The sequence below is a fragment of the Lutjanus erythropterus genome, chromosome 16, assembly GCF_056507025.1.
Source record: "Lutjanus erythropterus isolate fLutEry1 chromosome 16, fLutEry1.hap2, whole genome shotgun sequence".
Taxonomy (NCBI): domain Eukaryota; kingdom Metazoa; phylum Chordata; class Actinopteri; order Lutjaniformes; family Lutjanidae; genus Lutjanus; species Lutjanus erythropterus.
The window spans coordinates 17,027,501-17,043,933 of NC_139332.1; the positions used below are offsets into that span (position 1 = coordinate 17,027,501).

The 16,433-nt window shown below is 41.3% G+C and overlaps 3 protein-coding genes across 7 annotated transcripts in view; 1 reads left to right on the forward strand and 2 right to left on the reverse strand.

Annotated features, from left to right (window-relative positions):
* The window catches only part of btd (biotinidase), a 16,888-nt gene extending 12,762 nt beyond the window's left edge, over window positions 1-4,126 (reverse strand). Inside the window, exons 1-5 of the mRNA XM_084738680.1 lie at window positions 3,641-4,126; window positions 2,726-2,875; window positions 2,450-2,601; window positions 2,177-2,354; window positions 948-1,535 (exon numbers count right to left, since the gene is read on the reverse strand). Of these exons, the coding sequence (XP_084594806.1) occupies window positions 948-1,535; window positions 2,177-2,354; window positions 2,450-2,601; window positions 2,726-2,875; window positions 3,641-3,877 (1,305 nt within the window). The 5' untranslated portion in view covers window positions 3,878-4,126. The remainder of the gene's footprint in view (window positions 1-947; window positions 1,536-2,176; window positions 2,355-2,449; window positions 2,602-2,725; window positions 2,876-3,640) is intronic.
* Window positions 4,127-4,236: 110 nt separating this feature from the next.
* On the forward strand, window positions 4,237-5,478 carry LOC146312901 (distal membrane-arm assembly complex protein 1-like). The gene is made up of 2 exons (XM_084738681.1): window positions 4,237-4,871; window positions 5,163-5,478. The coding sequence occupies exons 1-2, from the start codon at window positions 4,652-4,654 to the stop codon at window positions 5,225-5,227; spliced, it is 285 nt and encodes a 94-aa protein (XP_084594807.1). The 5' UTR covers window positions 4,237-4,651; the 3' UTR covers window positions 5,228-5,478.
* Window positions 5,479-6,540: 1,062 nt separating this feature from the next.
* Window positions 6,541-16,433, reverse strand: part of snx13 (sorting nexin 13) — a 36,270-nt gene continuing 26,377 nt past the window's right edge. For 4 of the 5 annotated variants that reach the window (XM_084738679.1, XM_084738675.1, XM_084738678.1 and 1 more), the window contains exons 13-25: window positions 16,229-16,422; window positions 15,666-15,770; window positions 14,886-15,056; window positions 14,676-14,745; window positions 13,933-14,111; window positions 13,749-13,856; window positions 13,532-13,642; window positions 12,308-12,469; window positions 12,082-12,153; window positions 11,839-11,984; window positions 11,198-11,266; window positions 11,002-11,114; window positions 6,541-9,978 (exon numbers count right to left, since the gene is read on the reverse strand). In XM_084738679.1, coding sequence (XP_084594805.1) covers window positions 9,743-9,978; window positions 11,002-11,114; window positions 11,198-11,266; window positions 11,839-11,984; window positions 12,082-12,153; window positions 12,308-12,469; window positions 13,532-13,642; window positions 13,749-13,856; window positions 13,933-14,111; window positions 14,676-14,745; window positions 14,886-15,056; window positions 15,666-15,770; window positions 16,229-16,422 — 1,736 coding nt within the window. In that variant the 3' untranslated portion in view covers window positions 6,541-9,742. The remainder of the gene's footprint in view (window positions 9,979-11,001; window positions 11,115-11,197; window positions 11,267-11,838; window positions 11,985-12,081; window positions 12,154-12,307; window positions 12,470-13,531; window positions 13,643-13,748; window positions 13,857-13,932; window positions 14,112-14,675; window positions 14,746-14,885; window positions 15,057-15,665; window positions 15,771-16,228; window positions 16,423-16,433) is intronic. The other variant, XM_084738676.1, reaches the window with a different exon arrangement.

The window sequence follows — 16,433 nt, forward strand, 5'->3', positions numbered from 1 at the left end:
TTTCACTATACCCTTACATCCAGGGTATCTGCATCTGCCCTTTTTCTCCACCCAAATAGGCCAGTGGTCAGTGTTGTGTTTGCTATAGTGATTCCATAATGGTTCACTGTTGCAGGCAACATTGCAACTTTCCATGATGGCACGTTGTTGCCTCAGGGCAACAGCTGCATTTTAACAAGTATCCACTATTAAATTAGTAAATAAGTTGCATGAAACTATCAAAACTTAAAGTTTACTCACCTATTAGTGTGAAGACATTTTTTTCCAGGTGGAAAAGGGACAAAAAATAACTTTTTGAGTCTTTTTTTTGCAGCAAGATAGCAGAGCTGTCTCCTTAGAAAAAGCCCGCCAAGAAGGGTTTCAAAATCGCTTCCTGGAGGTCATGTGACAACTTAAAGCATTGTTAATGGTTCCCTATGGTTTTACCTCTTTTTTAAAGTATCGCATCATTTAAAGGGATGCATTGTGGAGATGTGACAGGGCAAAAATGGCTTTGTTGCCTGAGGGCAACATGGTACCATAGAGGGTTAATAAAGTCAATTTTATGGGGTGTGTTATTTTGTTGGCATTTTTCTGTGTTTTTAAGTATTACAATTACTGTACTGTGGACTTTTCTTTTATCATGCTTTTATTGTATCTCAAGTTTTTGGTATCGTTACCTTTACTAGAAAGAAAGTAATTGCTACATGAAACTGCTTACAACAACAAGATCTGTGCATCATCTTGAGTAACCGGGTCAAGAGACATTGCTATCGAGTTTTGGAGCACCACAAGCCAAGTGCCATCCAGTTCCATTATATTCGAGAGAAGGCAGAAATCTCTAAAACTCATAAATGTATATCAAAACTATCTAGACAGATAAACAGCACACCAGGACAGCTGAAAATGTGCACTTTTGATTTCTGTGAAGAATTGTCCCTTTAAATATTTAAACTTTTCATTCATACCTGCACAGAGTAGCGCCCGTTCACAGTGTGTGTTCCAGCAAATGCTCCCAATGCATAGAGTTCTCTGCTGCTGCCTTGTGGTGTCCACCGGTACTGCAGGTAACAGCAAAAGGTGCCGTTACACACCTTCACTTCTCCCTCTGTCTCCTTTAAGAGGACGAATGTAAATGGGTCGTACATCATGGATGAGATGACGGTGGGGGTGAAGGGAGGGACTGAAGAGGCCATGTCAGGAGGAGAATCAACACAGGCGTCTTTGTGACAGTAACCAGAGTCTGTAGCTGTAGATGGAGTGGAGTCTTCCCTCTCCTCTGTGGCCACGCTCTGCCCCGCCCACAGTGGGTCTAAGATAGGCACCCTGGCCACCAGCAGCTTTCCCTCCTCTGGGTCTCCTCTCTGGGCATGATGGTAGGTGGCAGAAAAAGGGGTGTAGATACCACTTCCTGTCATGATGAGTCGGTCATTACGAATGTTGGCTGCTAGCAAGGTGATGTTGGCACCTAAGCTGAATGCTCGCTGGAACTGGATCGTGTCCAGTAGAGGGAGCTGATTCATCCAGGCTGTGGGGAAGATCAGCTGACGCACACCCTGAAAGGGATCCAAGGAGAGATGGTTGTTAAAGGGGTAGTTCGGCTTATATGAAGTGGATTTCTATGAGGTACTTATTGATAGTCAGTGTATTACCTACAGTAGATGGTAGTAGGCACAGCCCCAGATTGAAGAAGCAGCAGGAGTACTGGTGCAGGAAGCTAAGCAATGTACTACTGTGGACACGGTCAGCAGCAAAACATGTTTTAGCCACCCACAAATCTACGCCATTACAAAAGCTAAATATTACTCTCTTAAAACCACCAGACTCCTGTAACAAAAACTGTCATTCTACCTCACAGAACATGGGAGTTTGCTCAGCAACCACTGTCGTGATCCGTTAGTTTGGTGTTTTGAAGGGTTAGTTCAGATTGACCAAAGTCAAACAATAACACAAAGTAACAGATCGAAGGACAAGCAACTCCCGTGTTCTGTGAGGTAAAATGTTTAAGGCTTTGGAGGGAGTGATATACATTGTACATTCCTGCTGCTTCTACAAACTGCTGACCACCATCTACTGTGGGTAATACACTGACTATGGCTAAGTATCTCATGCAACCCCACTTCAAAAGATCTGAACTGTCCCTTTAGGAAAACAGGACACCACACAGTAATATAGGGTTGAGAGGCTGTTTTCCTACCTTCTCCAACAGAGTGACTGTGGGCTTGTGAAACAGGATGTCAAAGCAGGTGATGAGGCCAAACCTCCCGGCAAAAGGTGTATCAAATGTTATGACCTCATGTTGTGGTGGACTGTCAAAGGCCTCCTCAAAGTATAGATTGTGTTTATGGTAACGTGCCACCAGCAGGCCATCTGACCTGCACGAAAGAGATTCAGACGGTTCACACAAAGAAACTGTACACTTGCTGGACTTCAGCTAAACTATTTCTGTTTTAAAAGTTTTACACTACACCTGAAAACCACGTTTGTGTTGAACTGCCAGCGTCCATCAGAGGGACAGGTGGAGGAGGGGTCGGTCTTCAGGGGGCAGGGCTGCAGGTCGGCCATGTTTGCTACCAGGTAAATGTTGTTACGACGAGCCATACAGCTCAACTGCTGGAGAACCTGTCAAACACAACAACCTCGAATGTGATTTCTATTCACAGAATGGTGCAGCCTACTGGTTTCTCCATGTCAGTATGCCTGTTCAGTGACAACATCAAATCTAAAAGTATGATTGTTTGTGCACCTCAGTGTTGTTGTACTTGGCTGGCTCTGTGCAGGGGTTCCAGCTCTCCTGCTGAGGATCAGGAATGGTTTCTAGGTAGCCAGAGATGGAGGAACGGCTGAAGTTGAAGCCCTGGAGACCATCTTCTGGAAACACCAGGATCTGGGCACCCTGACCCAGGGACAATGAGGACAGAGTATAGACTTGAGACAGGACTCAGGAGACAAATTTCGGAGATGTCGGTCTCGTGGAACTAAATGGCACTCCAAACACCCATTTGATAAGAAACTACTTTCTTTTGACAATAAAAAGAAAATAATTCACACATGAAAATGCTCACATCAAGGTCTGTGGATTGTCTTGAGTAACCAGGTCATGATTTGTGCAAAAAGACATTGCTGTTGAATTTTTCAAATGATTTTTGGCACTTAAGGAAGGTCCACCTAGTTCCATTATATTTGAGAGAAGGCAGACATCTCTATGACCTATATCTGCGAAACCTGACAAATCACACCAAGATAATCTAAATCCATGATTTTTAGGAAACTGGGGGGAAGATGAAGGAAAATGCACAATAAACGAATAATACAAACATTATGTTGGGGTTTCTGGATAAAAACTGTCAGCGAATAATAAACAATTATTCAATTATTAAAGCTTAAACAAAAACTTGGTAGTTATTATTGCATAAATAAAAATAAAATAAAATAAAAGTAAAGAAATGTATTCAGAAGTTTGTCTACTTATCTACAAAACTCGAGTGGGGAGGGCGGACAAGAGCCATTTTTGAAGCATGTAAAATTTGGGGAACTTTTTGATTTTGGGGTGAACTGTCCTATTAAGAATATAAATACTGTTTTTTATGAAGCGAGCAATAAGAAACCCAACTTCTAACTGAAAAATAAAACTTGTAAGTTTCTCCTGTTGTGTTCATACCTGCTGAGCAGCCCGGGCTGCCTGCTCCTCGTAGACCTCCAGGTTTCTCTGCAGGTGCTGCAGGGCAGCGGCTCGGGACAGCGGGACATGAGGCTCCGGGTTCAGGATTAAATGATGCTCATACACAGCAGCAATGTACGAGGAGTCCACGGTAACAGGCTCTGTTTGTACAACAGTTAAAGAAAAACTGACCAAAACGACAACGCACAAAAACATGTTTTCTTCCCTGAGAAACATGAATGGCGTAACTCCGACGAAGCAGTTACATCACAGCACCTGAGAGGTCAGAAGTCCTACTGGAGATGATAAGAGGCTCCCCTCGCCAATAGTGTTGCGTTTACAGTATAAATCTGATCTGATCATCAAGATCGCAGTTTGTGCAGCAGCTCCACGTTTTACATTTTCAAAACCTTATCTGATAAGCTACACCGGATGGATGAGAGAAAGCAGCTTTTTCACAGCACTAATGGAAACCTGAGAACTAGACATAAACAAAACTTTATTTTGAAAATACCAGACCGGAACCTAAGTACATAACCCGGAACCACATGGTCTCGTCCAGAAGGAAACCCAGACCTGCGAAAAATCTCGCGAGAGTGGTAATTTTAACTCAAACTACGACCATTTCCTAACCACAGCTAAGCGTGTTCTGTCCCTACGCGTACCAGTATTTTAACCACGGTGTTCCCATATTCTGAAACATTATTAATTTGTACAAGGTACACAGTGAACAACAACAACACGTACAAATCTCACGAGAGTTTCGCAAATCAAGAGTTCTCTTGTAGACACGGCAGGAAATCTGTCCTTTCCATATCTAGCGTGAGCAGGACTTGAGATAAACTTGGGTTGTAACTTTGCACTTCGAAAGCTACTTCGACATTTTTAACCAAATGAAGACGATTTCTACAAACTGACCACTGCTTTTTTTTCGTTTTTGTCCGACGCCTCCAAACGATTTGAACCAGGACGTGTGTTAGCGTTTAGCATTAGCAAGCACCGTGTAGCACAATGTCAACAGCACCAGAAACACCACCATCCCCAGCAGGAGGAACGGCTGCCCCTGTGTCACAACCCGGTCAGCTGTTTAAGAGCTGCTGGAGCTGTCGGCTGATCTCTGGAGGGGGTTTGATCCTGTCTGGAGCTTACGTGTTCAATGCAGCCCGGAAAGTGCTGAGACAAGGTGGACCTACCTCCATGGGGACAGTAGCACAGATCACATTTGCTGCTAGTAAGTTGTGCAAAAGACCCTTCTCACAGACAGCAGGCATGCTGACATGAAATAGTAAACACAGGTGTTAACAATGATATAACAGAGTATTTTTACAGTGTAGATCTGAATACTTCCTCCACCACTGGCCACACTAAATGGGACAGGACCTTGAGTAGTATCATTACAACACCTAATGTTACCCTACTATTTCACATTAATATGGCTGCCGTGGAACAGGTCCATACTTGGACATTTTATTCACTCGTAGTCTTTTTACACAAGAAATGCTCACCTGTGTTTATCGTTCAGGTTTGGCTGCATGGGGGCTTGTTGTCATCGTCGACCCGGTGGGAAAAGCGCAGAGGAAGACGTGAAGGTCCTCACATGACAGCATGAATGAAATGTTTAAAATGGCTCAAGCATGGACTGCAGGGTGTTAATGGACACTGTGACACCAGGACAAAGAAGATGCTCTTTCTTGAGTCTGTAGGAAAGTTATGTTGTGATTTTGCACTATCACTGGAGTAACATATGTATCATATGACATTTTTGTTGTCGTGGACAGACCACACTATAACTCTGAAAGTTGTTGATGTGTTGAATTAAAAAAAAACTAAAGACATTATATATATTTTTTTCTCTCTGTCATCCTTGAACCGTTTTGTAGAAACAAATATCTTACTTTTTTAAATTATTGTAGAAACCACTTAAGTACATATAAGCAAAACTGCATCAGTTATCATCAGGTCAGAGTCTTTGACAGTTGTAAAATTATTTGAAAACTCATTTTGAGCATGCAACATAAAGCTATTAAAAAGTCATTGGATAAATTAAAGGAGTAGCAGCACCTCATGATGACCACATAAGCCTTAAAAATATAAATAAGATGATTTTTTCATTCCCAGTGCAGCCCCTTTATTCTTCCTGTTTTTGTCCCTATTGTTTTTGCTTTTCCTTAAAGGGGCAAAGCTGACAGTCAGCTGGTGGTAATAGTTCCTTCATGAATTAATCTTGCTTTGGCTAAAGGGATAAAAAATAAATTACACTGAAAAAAAAATCTTAAATATACAGAAACAGTATAATAATCTGTGCAATAAATATGTACACAATTGTCTAAAATATATACATAAATGTCAGAAAAAATCTGTTATTCTTATATTTTTTAAATTTCTATATATTTCCATGTTTTTATCATGTTTTTAAAAAAATATTTATACTTTTTATTCCTCTTTATATTTCCACTTTTATTTTTATTCTTTTACAGATCTATTCTTTTTTATGCCACTCATTTTTTGCACTTTTTGCCTGATATCAACAAAAATCAAATTAAAGCTCATCTTCAGGACTTTTGTTTCAGATTTAATTTCATATTCAGTGTGCTAGAGTACAGATCTAACAAGAGAAACTAACACGTCCAAGTTTCTGTACATTTTAAAAAGTTAAATTTAAGACTTTTTAAAACCATTATGAACACAATTCAAAACCCATTTTATTTCCATACTGGCTAAAAAAAGGTTTTAGTGATGAAACAGTTCATCTGTCTTAACAGTCTTTTTATGACTGATATTTAGCTACCATGCCTGCAAATACTGCTGGGAAACTTCAGCCATGAGTGTCTTCATGTACCCAGTCAGTCTTTACAAACCCCAAATGCAGCCAGCAGACACACACACACACACACTGTGGGTCAGTTAGTCTGAGTTACCTTTTATTAGTGTTATACTGATCTGAGCACAACTGCTCACAAGGAAGAGTTTGATAAGCATGATGCAAAAAAACACCCTAAAGTCATTTTCAGTCGCATAAAATGATCATGACATTCTGATTGATTTTTTTTTTTTAGGTTAAAGAAAAATATGAAAATAGAGTTGACAGTACATTTAGGCACACTATTAACACATACTGTACACAGATATGCACAATTTCATTATCATAGATTATCATAAATACTGGGGTTAAAAAAAAGACAAGCCTTCCTGTATGGAGAGGTGTGCAGAACGTTAAAGGTGACAGACACCTCCTCCACCACCACGGGGACAAAATTCACCTCCCAGTCAGAGAGGCTCCAGTTCATGTCCTCCTGCTCAGCCAGTCAGAGTCCATCGGGGCTGCTCAGTGCAAGCAAATCAAAGCAGACGAGGGAGTTCCATCCAATGACTGCAGCAGAAAGGGGCTCCGTCCGGCCACATTTGCTACGTTAAGTGCTCATTAGCAGTGATTCCATTGGTCACAGGACATTGGCTCTCCTGTGAGCCTATTGGACAGGAGGAGAAGAGGGGACGGCCCCTCTGGCTGTACGTTCATAACAACAAACATCTGTTCACACTCAAGAGAACAGGCTTGAATGCATAAAACGCCACTTATGAGTTAAAAAGAAGCAGTTGTTTGACGCCGCCTCTGAACTAGCTATAGCCCAACGAGCTAACCATTGGGCTGCGACACAGAAAACCCCCTGCCACTGCCCAATCCATACCCCAAACACAGATTCTGTACGAGTGGGCGGGGGATACGTGGAAAATATCCCCCACGCCACCAAAAACAAACAAAATAACTCAGACTTATAAAACAAGTCTGTAAAATAAACATTGTACTTTTACAACAACGGAATGTTAAGTTGTTGGGATATAAGAAGACATTTGTGGGGAAACTTCTTTCATGTTTTCAACTATTAAAACAATATGAATTACTTGTTTTCAGTATACAATGATTCAAAATGCACATGCATTACAGAAAAAAAAATATTGCACAAAATTAAAGACATTTTCTCTGAATAAAAGTGATTAGGGATATATCTCCATATCTCTATCTTGATTTCCTTGTAACGTTCAGTCGTGTGAAGCAGAGCTACCTCTAAGCGTGCGTCTCTTGGTCAGTATATACTGTATGTAGTTTTAAGGCTGGTTCACTAGCTCACACTGGCACAGTTTCTGACTGAAGAGGGTTGCATCTTTGTGCTAAACACACACACACACACACACATTCACACACAGTTCTACACGAGCCAAATACAGACTAGACCAGAGAGTACATTCTTTGAGGGTGCGTTTTGACAGCCTCCCACGTGACCTTTGAGGTCATTAAAAGAACAGCTTTGCGTTCTCTTTTCTCACACGATTAAAGGGATAGTTTGGATTATTTGAACTGGGGCTGTATGAAGTAGTTAAACAGCGTATTACCTACAGTAGATGGCGATCAGCACGCCCCCAATTTGTGTCATGTACTGCTGTGGACAGGGTCAGCGGAAAAATGTATTCTAGCCACTTAAAAAAAGGTCCACCTAAAAATAAATCAACATCAATTTAAGTGTGTGCTATATTTAGAATATTTTTACCAGTTTACCTTGCTGTCAGACGGCCTTTCCTGATGGGAACCTGCCATTATATAAGCCAGATATCACTCACTCCAAACCAACCAAACTCCAAGGACAAAATAAACAATTTTACCACATAGAGCACAGGAGTTGCTGGTCTCGATCAGGTAGTTTGTGTTATTGTGTGACTGCTGTGTTTTAAAAGGATACTTTGGATTTACCAAAGTCACGCAATAACACAAACGAACTAAAAGATCAAGGCAGTGGTGGACCAGCAAGTCCTTTGTTTTGTGAGGTAAAATTGCTGATTTTCGCCAATGCACTTTGGTTGATTTGGAGAGAGTGACATTTAGCTTATATAGTAGCGGTTTCCTGTCAGGAAAGGCTATTTAACATCAAGTAAAGCAGTGAAAATATTCTAAATATAGCATACAATTAATTTGATAATATTTTTTTTAAGTTGGACTTTTTTTAAGTGGCTGAAATATGTTTTGCTGGCGCTGTCCACAGCAGTACATTGCTTAGCTTCCATGCTGGTACTCCTCTCTGCTGCTCTTACCCGGCAACCACTATCTTCTGTAGGTAAGACACTGACTATTGATTAGTACCCGATACAAGCCCACTTCAAACAATCCGAACTATGCATTTAATGACATGAAGCACAGTAATGTTCAGAGTATCCCGACATCAAACCAGTGCACACACATGTATGGAACAGCATGAGCTTTGGTTGTCACAGGTTATGACAGTAGCATTAAAGGGGGTGTGGCCTATTTTTCAAGGATCCTGGGTAGTACAAATGACGTAACACTTTGGAAAGAAAAAAAAATTCTTATCATGTCTCACGAGAAGCATTGAGGGTAGAAAAAATGCGGACAATAAAAATGTAAATCATCCTTTTCAACCCATATTTGTTCAGTCACATTTTAAAAACAGCGCATTTTGGACCCAGTGCTATTGACATATTTGGTTGCTATGAAAACAAAACATTTGCATGTGAGCAAATGTGCAGCTTTTGCAGATAAAATGTCTACAGCATGAGGGTAAGTTTGACTACAGCTGAGGGGCCAGGTCACTGAGATGGTGGGCTGTGCCGGCCACAACACAGAAGCGGGGAGGTAAGGCAAGGTGTGGGTCTATGCTATCTACTCCTGCAGTTTAAAAACAATACAGTATCTGTGGTCTGCTCTCTGGACCACGAGAAAGCAGCATCAACTGGCCCAGGATAAAGCTAAACACAAGTATAAAGTCCAAAAAAGAGGAGGAAAATATCTGAAACTGAAGAAAAAGACTGCCATGTTCAGTCTCGGTGCAAATTACAGGATTTGTGTTTGCGCATGTGTGTGAGAGGAGGGCAGAGTGTGTGTGTTGTTCATCCTTCAGTTCTGTCTCGACAGAAATAATCAGCTGGATAAATTGGAGTGTTTTCACTGAAAAGAGTGTGCGAGGGGAGTGGAAGGGCAGAAATCACACACCCGCACTCACACATACCTCAACATTCACATCAGGCCCCCCACTCTCACTCTCAGCTCTCGAGTCTGTGTGTGTCTAGTCGTCCCGCTGCCTGCGTCCTCTCGTGTCACCTCTTGAGCGAGGAGGATTTGAGTTTCTGGCTGTATCTGTGGATGCGCGGCGAGCGGGAGTGCAGCTTGACGAAGAGCTCAGGGAATTTATACTGGGGGAACATCGTCTCCAAGAAGCCCTCCAGGAAAACGTAGACAAGCCGACGGTTCATGGGTTGGTACTGAAACATGTCGAAGACACGGAGGATGCCCTTTCTCGTGGTGTCCGCTCCTATGATGTGCTTCAGCTCATCTGAGATAGGGAGAGAAAGGGAGTGGAACAGAAGTTGCAAGTTTTTTATTCCTGTTTTGAACAAGGTTATACAGATAATACTGTTGAAATAAAATAACAGAATGTTCTGTCTCCTTGCTGGTTGTTTTCATACATCCACAATTTGCACCACTTTTGCTAGGCGGCTTGCTTTGTGCCACAAAAATAAATGTATATATTTATATCATAAATGTCTGATGAATAGTTGACTAATGGTTTTAACAAATGAAGACTAGTCAAAGAGGAAAATCTTTAGTTGGACGCATCCCTAGTTTCAATAGCGGCTGAGAATGGACAATCCAAACACTGCCTCTGGTTACGTCCTTTCGTGTTTCTCACGAGTTTCGTGGCCACCATAGTTTCTCCTGCAAGCTTGAAACAGGAGGGAGAGACAAGGTGTTTGCGATTTCAAGCTCACCACTAGATGCCAAATCCCACACACTGGTCCTTTAATTATCCCTTTGCTGTTGTATTGGGGAAGACTGAAGCATTGAGCTGTTTAGTTAAATAAGCAGAGACACGAAACTCAAGGAGTGAGGCAAACGTTAATCTTTTACAGAATGTAAGGTGAAAAGGGACAGGTGAGAAACAGTTGCTACAGTAGAGAAGATAATGTAGCTCCAAACTTGTAAAAATGTAAATATGAATTTCTTCAGATCAACTGTTTAACTCTTTTCTTTGTAAAACTACAAAAATTATTGAAAAAACTTCCATTAAAGTGTAAATTTGATGTGTGTCTCCTGTCGATGTAAATTCTTAAATGCACTGTATTCTTTGCCTCATTACAGTAGTCATAATTGACTAGTCTGCCACAAGGGGGGACAATACACCCAGTCCACAGTGTAAAACAAACCTGGACCAACCACACAAAGGTAAGACTTATGTCTTATCAGAGGTGTTTTCCAACTGTATGTTTCTGCTCCACAAGAGAGAAGGCCTCGAGGATGACGAGTAGGAGGAAGAGGCTGAGTGATGCCTAGATTAAGTTTGTTTGTGTGTTTTCACCTGGCATGATGCCCAACAGGCTGGTCTTGGCAGCTACTCGTGTCCTCATGCGGATGCTCTTGTCCCGACGGGGTGGGGTCTCAGCCAGAATACCATTGGGCCAGTAGGAATCCCTGCACAGAGACAGAGCCACTGAGGGTTACTTATAATTCTTCTGACCAATCAGAGTTATCTGAAAGACAAGGGGAGGATTTACCTGAACTTCTTGACATAGTCGGCAACCTGCTCTGGGGAGGTCAAGTAGTCCACGTGATCCACAATTTTCCTACAGAGACAAAAATGAAAGATGATTCATGTTGTATTTAATGCTCTTTGTTCTGTGTTTAAGACTTCTGAGAGACTTTCTGGAGCTCTGGATGGACGTGTGCTTGTGTTCAGTCTGTCTGTACACACATCTTGTAATCCATGAATGTTAATCCTATTTTGCTGTTTGCTCAAGTGGAATTGGTTCTGCAAAAAAGATACTGACTGTGCATTTTGTTTGTCTAAAATATTCTTTTTTTGTTTAAATGTTTATCAAGTTGAGACACCTCTTTTCATGCCACAAAAACAGCTTAACTCCATGGTGATGTAGTAAATATGATGGAGATTTCAGTGTCAGTTATGATAAAGGTCTGGATGATACAACACCACTGACAAAAAGATTAAAAGACCCTCCATCGTTCTTAAATCAAATGAAGTTCTGCAAGATTGTTAATAGGTTTGGTTGAGTATGGGATAATTTATAGACTTGTTTTGGTTGGTGCAGAAACCCTTCTGCTAATTTATGACTATTCTGCTGTATATTTGCCTATATTTCCCCAGGGTTTGTGAACTGTATTCAGTCTGCCCTCTGACCTGTTGATGGTGTCTCCATATGTGGCCCTGATGAGCTGCTGCAGCAGGTTCTTGATATTCCTGCGCAGCCACTGGTTCTTCTCTTTAAGGTCAAACACCTCGTCCATTAGCAGCAGCATCACCCTCAGTGGGATGTTATCATCCACCTGGACACAAATAAATACACATATGAATGACCACTTTACATAAGTAATAAATAAATACATGAATAAAATCACAAAACCAACATGCCGATTAACTCACATTGTCATCAAGCTGAGCAGAGACTCGACAGTGTTCAGGGTCGATCTCAGACTTGGGGAGGAGTGGAGGCACCTGGGAAAAAAGAAGAGCAGATGGTTAGAGGCTGGATGAACTGAGATAACAGGACATGGTAAAAACACAAACTGATAAAAAATAAATTAAAAAACTTACTGCTCTGCCTTCCCTTACTAGGATAAAATGTACTTGCTCTATGTGATGGTGTTACCTTGAGTATGGACTGTTTAATGTCCTGGCCCAGTCGTTCTGACATGCGGCCCATGTTATCAGAGACCTTGGTCATGCCCTCAGCCAGACTGTCTGGCAGGGCCTTCACCGCGTTGGACACGTTCCTCATAGAGCTCCTCAAAGGATTTACAAATGTGTCTATCTGAAGGGTGGAAAAAAAAAGAAAAGGAAAAAAATGTATATTATAAAACCTGTCACAAGTTAGTCATCTGTAAAGTAGAGCATCTCCCTGTGATTATGAGTATACATTTGTATGTACAACACACTAAAATCTTAACTACACACATCATATCAGAGGTCACGTTAACCAAATATTTTCCATCACTGGCTGAAAATTTTAACATGTGCAAAAAATCTGAAGGCCATCTGTCATTCTGACAGATTTAAACACTGAAGGAAATCTACCTTAATGAGTGGTAGTGTTGTAAGCAGTGCAAGAGAGATCACCTCAAGCCATATATAAGCCAAATAATTACACACTCACTACAGGGCCATCATATTTTTGAAGTAAAAAATATTAAAACATTCAAAGGAATCAAGGGAGAAAATCAAATGAATGATGTACATATTTACAAGCTATAGGTACATCCTAATCCAGAGATGTGGAGGTAAAGAGTGAGAGAGATGCTCAAACCTGCCTCCCCCATGTGCCACACCTGACTGCCTGCACATAGTGCAGGAAGAGGGGGTTGCTTTTCAGGAATAAAGGTGCTAAGAGGGCTAAAAAAAAAACCCCTAAATCTAGCAACAAAGTTACCAAGATGGCAACACTAATAATTATGTGGTTTATAAACATTGTTCCATCCTGTTCTTGTGAATAAGGACGGACTGATATGGTGGAGGATGAAGGCCAAACAAGTTGCTAAAACTAAACTTTGTGGTTTCAGCACATCTCAATTGTTGACATGAAAAGTGAAAGTGAAAATCTGTTCCTCTTTCCCCTCCATGTCTAATATAAACATAAGACATTGTTCTGTTTATTAAATGTTATTGTAATCAAGTTGTTTTTGAAAAAAATATTAAATAGGCTAGGTCAAATCATAATTTAAAAAATTAAAATACATGTAATAATATATTGTGAAATAAAAAAAAACGTTTATCAAAATCACAGACAAAGGGAAAGTCTAACACAACCTCAGTTATGTATCTGCAGTCATTTGCTAGTAAATTAATTAAACTGAAATGTTTGACAAACTGTACTGACCTTGCGTGCAAACTCGCCCTTGCCCTTGCTGTAGGCCTTGTTCTCTAAGAAGTCATAGACATAAGGAATCAGAGTTGGACAGGCCTTCACCATCTCTGGGTTCAGCAGCAACTGGAACACAAACGCAAACGTTATTAATACACACTCCACCAAATGATGCGAGGCAAAAAAGGCATTCAAAATCTGACTACTCAACACTGACATGTAAAGCTGTTACCTGTAGGTAAGCATTGAGGTCTTTTTTTCTCTTCTCCAAGAAGTCTCTGTCCATGTTGTTGAAGGTCTTTTTCCCCGGCAGCTTAAGGATCGACGCCAGGTTCTCAAACTAAAACAGATTAAATACACTCAGAAGGAGACCAAGTTCACAGGTTGTTGTTCCACGTTTAAACACTAACACACACCTGTTCTGTGATCCTCATATGGAAGTCGTGGAAGTCCGAGTAGCGGCGATACGTCTTCCAGCAGTCCTCACTGCCGTCATGGTTGCGTCGGAACACAGTGATGGCGTACAGCGCGTAGGTCTTACCGTGGTCGTTGCAAACCCCTGCAGCACCCCAGAAGCCGGGAAGACAAGCGTCAGCTACCCCGCCCAGGTAATACATCCAAAATGGGAATTGGAGGATGAGGGGGGTGGATGAAAGCAGAAAAGACAGAGGGGAAAAGAAAGAAAAGAATGTGCAGTTTCAAAGTATGAGGGGGAGGAAGAGCAAGCAAAAGAAAGAATGCAGAGCAGAGGGTGGGGGGGATGTGATAAAAGAGAGACAGAATGACAGGAAAAGAGGGAGGGAGGGAGGAGGAAGGAAAAAGGAAGAACAGAAAAATAGTGAAGGTGATGGAATGAAAGAAATAAAGAATACTGGAACAGTATGAAGTGGCACAGCAGACATGATGAACAGAGGAGGTGAAACGTTGAAAGAAAAAGAACATGCAGGGAGGGACGACTAGGGGAGATACCTGATATACTCAACTAATTCACAGACTCTTAGTTACAACCTAATCCCACACCAAGTAAAAGTCAAATGAAGTGTAAAATTTGTCACACTGATTTACAGAAAATGCATAGCCTCAAACTTTTAGACTTTATCGCAATAATGCTCACAAAAGGAGCGCATTTAAAACTCTGAGAGAATGTGTGCATGTGTACCTGTGTCAGAGATGAAGGCATGTAGGTGCATAGATTCATCATGGCAGGAGTTGGACAAGTCGTCCAAAGACTGAAATCACAAGAGACAAGTCAATCATTTATCCCAATAACACAGTGCAGTGCAGCTTTATCGTGGATGATGGATAAAAAAAAAATGTCTCCACATCAGCATTTTTCTGAGCCCTGCAACAGGAAGTTGAACAAACTTACTAGGTTTATGCTTCCTGTGGGAGAGCCATTGAAGGATTCCCCGTCACCGTCATCAGATCCCCGATAGCTTGGCTCTTTCAACATGTCCAGCTCTGCTAGCATGCGGACATAGAGTGGACTCTGCTTGAAGGAGGGGTAGTAGCGTTCGTCACGTAGCATCATGTCATACACCTGGAGTAAAATGAGTGTGAAACTGTTTAACAAGTGGGCAACAGAAACTCGGCCTCACATTCAAAAAAAGAACAAGAAAATGAATGATTTGCCTTTGTGGGGGCCTCTGTGCAATGCCTGAACAATCTCACGTCATTTTAAAATAAATGCTTGTGTGTGACATTTGAGTGGAGTTTCTTCATGGTGGAAAAATTTTTTTTTTTTGCCATGGTGATTTTTTTTCTCCATGCCAGGGACAGTAAAGTGCAGCAATGAATCATGTACTGTAAGTTCATCGTATGTTCATTTTTTTTCAAGGGTACACAGCTTTTATGCTTTTATGCAATAAACTCAGCTTTTTCAATAATCTTCTCCTTGTGATCACTTTAATTGAGGTCTTATATTGAGCAAACAGAAATTTGAACACAAATAATAACTTGATTGCCAGCTGCACTATCTGACTGAAGCCAACTGTGTCAATCTATATTTTGTTCAGGGTTGTTTTCAGTGAACATCACCAGGCCTGAAAAATATTCTATGGGAAACACTGATGCAACTAAGTGAATACAATTTCATTGGCATGTGTTGGTGTGGTTCATTAAAATTCACCCATATACTGATAAAACATACACTTCTCTGGATTTCATCGAATATCTCTGGTGTGGGGTCATCTTTCTGTAGCTTCTCCCCAAGTTTTATTACGGACGCCTCGTCCACCTGCACCCTGGGAGAAGCCTGTTGGGAAAGAAAAAATGGGCAGATGGGTGTTTGTAAATGCATTTTAAAAGGCATAATACACAAAATCTTAAGAAAAAAACATATTATTGGCTCATATAAACATAATCCCTTTCAATCATCACTTATTCAGTGGAAGTGTGTGGTGTTGTCTGTATCTGCAGAGACCCTGCAGCTACCTGCCAGTACCTGACAGTACTTCCTTATTTTCTCACTATGCTGCTGTGCTCTGAACACTTTACCCACCTAGAACGTCTGTATTTGACATCCTGGGAATGATACCCAACGATCGACTATCTTTCTGGCTAAAGAACTGGTACTTAAAAACAATGTTATTAATTAACCAAGAAAATACCCAAAATAAGTGTAATGAGATCTCTTGTGAGATCAAAACATTTTTCTTTAGTGTTTATCTCTTTTATGGCTAAAACACTTAAGCTGAAAGACACGCCTCCTACCTTGTCAGAGAGGTATTGTTCGTAGACACCCAGTGCAGCAGCCTTCAGCAGCCCTTTGGTGGCGCTGGGCTGCTTCTTGCCATCTTTCTGCCAGCCCTGCATGGCTTCCAGCTGCTGCTGAGCCGTTACCCTGTAGCCCTCCACAGTGAGCCAGAAGAACAGCTCGGCCTGGGCCCCCGCCGCCTGCATGAAGTCTGGATTGACA